Here is a 7,317-nt window from a genome sequence, read left to right as displayed (position 1 = left end):
ACCATTTTCTTGATCTTTTTTTGCCTTCATAGTACCGTAAGAAGTGTACGGGGATCGCAACAATGGTCCTTATTTTCATAAACTTGAGCAAACCACCAAATCGTAATCCCGATATCAGACCGTATTCCCAATCATTTATTCACAATTCAACTCCGGCGATAGAAAACCACATTTCTCTTTCCATTGACTTCTCATGCACAATCTCTCTCGATAGCAATGTATGAATAAAGACACTAGAGAAGTCAAAGTTACCCAAATCCATTAGGTGTCCAAAGCATCTGCTTTTGAACTCCTTTATTTTTGAAGCCGTCAATTATTCTTGTAGGTCAATCATGGCCTCAAGATCTCCTCTTATTGTTATCGTTCCTTTTTGTACCCAAGCTCTAAAGGTACTTAAATTTAGTACCACTGTCCGGTTTTACCGTCTTTATCTTCATAGTTGGCATCTGTAATTTCATTTCATGCATTCAAATTAACGTTCAAACAATTTCAATCAAGTTGCATTCTATAAACGCCCCATCGCATTACTTATAATGCGATCCAAGTAAGAAAATACAGTATCGCATTTTAGTAAAATGCGATACAAACATTAAAATGTGATTCGCAAATAATGAAATCATATCGCATTTTTTATAATTGAGATGAGAATTTATCGATTGCATTTAGGTAAAATGCGATAAGGGTTTATCAAATCGCATTAACACAAACGATCACATTTCGATGCGATGTGATAGGGGTTAAGCTAAAAGGTGATCGCATTTCATGAAATTCGATGAGAATTCATAAAATGAGATCACTATAAACCCATATCTCGCAGACCGTTCGGAACAAAATGACAACCAACTAAGCATGGTTCACATATATACAATATAAATTAGTCCAACAATCACCAATGTAGCTATTAAACACTAATACAAAACTTCAACACATATTTCGACACAAATCCGGCCTAACCTAATAGAAATAAAGTAGGAGATCACAAACACACATGTATAAAGACATACATTCGATTTCGGTTTCTCATCTACCTTCTTCTTTTCCGTTTTAGACATATCGCCGGAGTTGAGTGGTCTTTGCAAGTGAGTTTACCATTCTCAATTGGAGGAGAATGAGAAGGGGTTGGGTAGTTCAGGGATGTTATAGGTATTGTAAAAGTTGAAAAATCTATTTAAATAGCATATATAGAAATAAGTCTAAATATGTAAATGAGTTTTTCTAACGGTGTAGTTTTATAATTTCTCATTCGAATATAAGTATTGTAACAGTGATTTATGCTTAATTTGCTATGTAAATATTTATTTATTTTCGTTGGATATATAAATATATATTCTTGTTCTTTAAAAAGAAAGAAAACAATACTGAAGGACAAAGACTGGAGTGACAGTTATGATAGGAAAAAGCAGTATTCCCTTTCATTTTATTAAATGCATAAAGTGTGAAAGTGGCAGTAGATGTAGATGTACATCAGATTATCTCATCATCCAAATCATGCACCAACAGAACTAACCACTTCTCTCTTCTCTTCACACAATTTAACACCATACACAGACACCCATGCCACATGCTTTTTATTTATCATATCATCCACAACAAATTAAGCAACACACAAAATGTAATTCTGTTGGTTTTTATTTTGTGTAGTCTAATTCTACACAGTTCATCATTTCGTAACAAATAATTATTTTCAACATAAATCAAATTAAATAACAATAAAAATATAAATAAAAATACACAATTGCTCATGGAACCCATGTGTTTGTCTGGCCATAATTTGAAAGAGCATAGCAGCTATATCATCCTCATCGGAAAATTTCATCACTAAACCTTCAAACTGCTCATAATTGAATGTCCAGGTCGGTCCAGCCCTTTTAATCTGTCTCTCCAGCTTTTCATTTCATCATCCAAATTAGTATCCTGTACATTAGCAAACTCCATTGCCCACTGGAATATTAGCTAATGGTTTGCTTGCTACAACTTGAAATTCTCCACCTCCTTCATCTTCTTCCTCAGTGTCCATCTCGTCGTCATATTCGTCTTCTTCCATGTTGTTATCCCTTCCATTCAGTTCCAAACGGTGGCTTTCCGGCCATTGCTGCTCCGGCCGCACCATCAACGGGTCCGTTGTGGTAACTGAAATATTACTAGTCTTGGTGCTCCTGTCCTTGTATATAGCATTAAGTTGGTGAAAATAAGGACATGTTTTAGAATCTTCAGGCCTGTTCTTTCTGTTCTCTTTCACCTTCTTGAAATACTTGTTTATATTCTCCCATTTCTCCTTGCATCTTTTTGAGCTCCTGTTGTATCCAAGCTTTTTCATTTCCCCTGATATCTCCTCCCATAAAGGTCCTTTTGGTCCATTTTCTAGATACTTAATATCTAGATTTGTTCTAAGCCTTATTAGAGCTTCAACTTCCACTTTCGGCCATCTTGACGGGCTTGCTCCAATTGCATTATCCTTTTTCACCACAATATTCATGTTCGCCTCCATTGCCGGCCTAGCCTGTATCGCCTGCGCCTGTTCCGGAATCTGTGCTGGTACTACCACAACCGGAGCTGGAGCTGGAGCTGGAACTGGAACGGGGAGGGGTTGTGGAGCAGAAAGTGGCGGTAATGGAGGCGGAGTCACGTTTACCGTTTGGAGTGATATTTGCTGGCCCGAGATCTTCTGCAAGAAAGCAATAAGAGCAGCATCTTTGGCGGCGGCGGTGGTGCGTTCTTGGATTAAGATTTCATGTTCACGGTTGATTCTGCTGATTTCTTGTGCTCTCCAAGTTTCTTCTCTGGCGATTCTTTCTTGCTCTTGTTTCTCTACTGTTTCGAGGAACTTCCGCTGCAAATCCTCTTGCTTCTTGATTACATCTTGGGTTAATCTTTCGAAGAAATCTTTCCACCTTCTCTTCCGCTTCCGACTACCTTGCATTTCTTCATCTGATGCTGTAGAGGAAGAAGTGGAGCTCGAAAACAGATGAGATGTAAGATTCTGAAAAGAAGACGGGAAAATAGTATTGTTGGGATAAGGATTTAGAGGCTGCGAAGAAGACAATGGATTAGGACTATCAATTATCGGATCTGGAATTGGGGAAATATTCATATGAATCTGTTGATGATGATGATTTGTTGTTGATGGAACAGTAGCATGAGAAATAGTAGGAGGATTAGACCACGGCAATGTAGTTGTCGCCGCCATTGGTGCTGCTTGAGGTTGAGGTGGAGGTTTCTGTGGTGGCTGCGGCGGAGCTGGAAGCTGTAACTGAGGAGTAGAAGTCGGAGTAGATGCTCCGAAAGCTTCTAATTGATCGAAAAACCTATAGGTTTTTCCTTCCGATTTTCCTGTTCTTCCTTCTTTGGTTCTCCGGTGGTATTTGTAAACATTTTCAAATTTCTCCTTGCATTTCTTTGAATTCCGGTGATATCCAAGCTCGGCTAGTTTCCTGATGGGAAAGACAAACATAATTTCGCTTATTCAATTCAAATCTGAATGATACCATTTCAATTTCTGTCACTGAATTGAAGTCTGAGTTGAGCTTAAAAGAAGGTAAGCTAAAGTTGAAAGATAATGAAAACTGTCAATGTCCTATACTATACTATAATAATATAAAGGTTTTGTTGAGAGATCCAAAACAAATTAAAATAGTAGAAACAAGTAACAAAAAATTCAGTGAAATATACACAGCACAGATCTCAATGCAGGAGAAGAAACAACATCAAACTTTCTTGTTTAAGAAAGGAAAATCACCTGGAAACCTCTTCCCATAATGGACCTTTAACACTTGAATCACGAAATACTGCATCCATATCAGACCTTATCTTCAATAAAGCCAAAGTCTCTTGCCTCGGCCACCGGTTTCCACCATAGCTCATCCGGTCACCGCCCATACTCTTATCATGATCATCACCTGAATTTGAATTGTTACCTCCGGCAGCACCGCAAATATCATCATCAGCACCGTCATGGGGTGGCGGAGGAGGGGCCAGCACAGTTGAATTGGCTAACATAGGATAGGATTGATTGATTTATTTTGTGAGGTCTATTGTAGGTGTAGCAATTACAGCAAGCCAGGAAAACTAAATTATGTAAACAAAAATAGAGCAAAGAAAAGGTGAATTGTATTAAGGGTTTTATGAAGATGCGACGTGTGGGTAATTTTTATTTATTTATTTTTATATGGTGGGATCTGCCTGTCAATATCAAAAGCCAAAGAAAAAGTAAAATTATAAAATAAAAATTTCAGACTTTTTTATTTTTGTACTTGAGAGATGGAATCTTCTGTTATATGTGTTGTTTTTGCCGGTTAAATAACGTGGAGTGTTGAAAATGTATATCATATTTTTCTGGACGGTAAAAAGTAAAAATATATAAAAAAAAAAGAATTAACAGGCAAGCAATATATGGAACAGCTGCAGATGGCGACGATGGCGATAATAAAAGGGTTGGGCCATGTAGGTCAGCTTTGCTTTTTGGGGCGTTTTGGATTTCAGTGGCAATTGGCTATTTTAAATATTATAATTTAATTACTCACTAATTGAATCTCATCAATGCCCTAACATGAAGCCCATTAATAATCATATATATACGCCTAAGCTAGCTCATCTTTTTCTTTTATTTTATTATACTGACCCTATCATTATTCAACTACTTAATTTATTTGCACTAGCCTGCTTCATTACCACTAATCTATTTTTAAATATCTTACAACTATCCAAATCCTCAAATATCAATAACGTAACTCATTCTCTTATTATTTCCTTCTAAAACATTCACCAGGCTTATCATGTATTTTCATAGGTTATTAGCTTTATAACTAAAAAGTATTTTGAATCGGCTCCTCTGATCTTTTGTTTTTGTTTATGATCTTAAGCTTCCGATGATCATAAAACTTGGTTAATAAAATCTTATCATTTCATATATTTTTGAAATTTTTATTTATAATAGTTTGAAAGCAGTTTTTGATATGTATAATGTGAATAATTAAAAACTTTGAAAATTTTATTTCGAATTATAAAGTTATAATTTTCAAACACGGATGAAATGATTAAATTTTTTTAAACTAAAAGTATTTACAACTAACTAATTTGACAAGTATGGACTTAATGTAATAAAAAAAATTAAATAATATATATATAGCTCGATGTGTCCAAATAAAAATTTAACGACTTATATTGCACTAAAAAGTAAAAAGAAGGACTTCAGATGCTCTTTGCCTTACATTCCCGAAGAATATAAAAATTAATTATTATTAAATGTAGAGAAAAAAAAATTAATTATCAATATTTGGATATGTGGTGTGATATCTTAAAAACAGAAAACATTGAATCGCTAACATTCACAAATAGTATATATATATATATATATATATATAAATAACTTAAGGTTAGGGCATCTCAAGAGAGAAGGCTATAAAACACTCCAAGAGGAGAGACTTTTCGATCATCCCAAAGTTTATTTAAGTAATCATAAAGTGTTCATACAAGCATGAAGTGAGACTATATTGCTCCTACACCAGCTAATCCATCCATCTGCACCATCCAATACACAAGACAACCACTTAGAAGCCTCCTGAGCATGTCGTTATAGTCCCATATAACATCAAACTCTTTGAGCCGTTTAACCACCTCAGTCAACGCCTTTCCCCTAATCTAGCCATGAGAATATTTAGGAGTTGCGTTACAGTCTATGCGAAAGGGGAAACCACGAGAATACAAACTATACACCGCCTTCTCATTTGGACCGACAAAAAAACTACTTCATCTTAAAGCCCTTAAAGTTATCCTTCTTGTTTATAAAAAGGAAAGTGTTTCGATTTTTACGTATCTTCTTGTAGACCTCCATCAATGTCTATATCTGGCGGAATATAGCACTATATATTCAGCATAATCCCCAATCTTGAGAAATCTCTATAAAGGCTAAAAGTTCTAGCCAAGAATTTGGAGAAATTTGAGAATGACATAGTGAGAACTCCTACAGGACATCCACCACGCTTTTAGCAAGGGGAAAACGCATCCCTATCTACACATATTGGGTATAAATACCCAAATAACTGCCATGATTAGTGTTTATCCTAGAGGAGGCAAAGGGAAGACAAATATCCATTTGTTGCAGGTTAGGACAACCAAAAACAAAAGACTGTAACTTTTCCACAGTTAATAAGGAAGGTTACTCCTCGATCAGAGGATTAACTTTCTTCCCTGAAACTTTATTAGTCTTGAAAGGCGTCTCAGACGCCATAATTGCAACCGAAGAGTCCAGAACACTTCCACAACTTGAACTAGAAAGCACAAGAAAAAAAATGAGAGTAAAAATCAAGGAAAACTTAATTTCAACTTCAACCAGATTTCCAAAAAAAGAAAAGAGCAAGAACAACCTAGGAAAGCAACTATGAACGAAAATAGGTGTAAAATGGAACTCACCAACCTCATCACCCTTTAATAACGTCCAAGAAGAAGCTGAAAGGACAACCACCATCATTACAAGCAGCAATGATTAAAGAGCATTAACTGCTCCTGACATGCCTTAAAAAAACGATTCAAATCATGACACACGACGAGCAGGAATATATAATTGTCAACTTGAACAATGCTCACTACAGATAAACACACTCTGACATATCCACATTTAAAGCAGACGAAAAGACGAGAAATCAATCGATAAAAGCCCGCACATTCGCCTTATCAGTCCATCCTTTTGAATCTTCATCAAGCCATGCACCCTCAAAACAGGTTTGGGCCTTTTTGACTATGTACGAACAAATGATAATTGAGACCCGACATATAATCAATGAAAAAAATTCTCGTAGTAAAGAACACAAAACTCGACCTAGGGGGACATATGATATGGACAAATATAAATTAGTCCATGTGTCATCAGTGAAGTCTGAGTTGTCACCTAGGAGCCAGGATCCACATGACATCATCATAAAGGATTAGTTATCCATAAAGACTCAGTCACACAATCCCGATTTGGGGGATCAATACCAGTCCTACCAAGATCAACTCGTTGCAGCACAATCACGTCTGATCTTGTCAATCATAGACTTAGTGGGTTTGAGAATAATAGAATCCCGCCTAATAGATAGACATGCGTCTATCAACAAGTGACATATATCCTTATAGTATGTAACTACCTTATTATGCTCAAATCACATTAAAAATTATATTAACTACAACCATATATTGTAAAACAGAAAACCTAACATTTGTTCCACCAAATTTATTTATCCTAAATGATTGCATGTAATAAACGTATAATTAAGAATGGTAGATGGGGATCATGTTTATTTTACTTAAAGTGTTAAAATAAAAGAAAGTAAAAAAAAAAAA

At 35.7% G+C, this 7,317-nt stretch overlaps 1 protein-coding gene across 1 annotated transcript; it reads right to left on the bottom strand.

Annotated features, from left to right (window-relative positions):
• Positions 1 to 1,545: 1,545 nt before the first annotated feature.
• On the bottom strand, positions 1,546 to 4,115 carry LOC136235641 (trihelix transcription factor DF1-like). The gene is made up of 2 exons (XM_066025461.1): positions 3,737 to 4,115; positions 1,546 to 3,431 (listed from the first exon to the last, which is right to left on the bottom strand). Exons 1-2 carry the CDS (start codon positions 3,994 to 3,996, stop codon positions 1,922 to 1,924), a joined length of 1,770 nt encoding a protein of 589 aa, XP_065881533.1. The 5' UTR covers positions 3,997 to 4,115; the 3' UTR covers positions 1,546 to 1,921.
• Positions 4,116 to 7,317: the final 3,202 nt, after the last annotated feature.

This window comes from Euphorbia lathyris, chromosome 7 (assembly GCF_963576675.1).
Source record: "Euphorbia lathyris chromosome 7, ddEupLath1.1, whole genome shotgun sequence".
Taxonomy (NCBI): Eukaryota; Viridiplantae; Streptophyta; class Magnoliopsida; order Malpighiales; family Euphorbiaceae; genus Euphorbia; species Euphorbia lathyris.
This window is presented reverse-complemented; position numbering and strand designations above follow the sequence as displayed.

Coding starts and splice junctions, on each gene's coding strand:
- LOC136235641 (XM_066025461.1), bottom strand. CDS start 3,996: ATGTTAGCCAATTCAACTGTGCTGGCCCCTCCTCCGCCACCCCATGAC. Junction 3,432..3,736: donor TTATGGGAAGAGGTTTCCAG/GTGATTTTCCTT, acceptor CTTTCCCATCAG/GAAACTAGCCGAGCTTGGAT.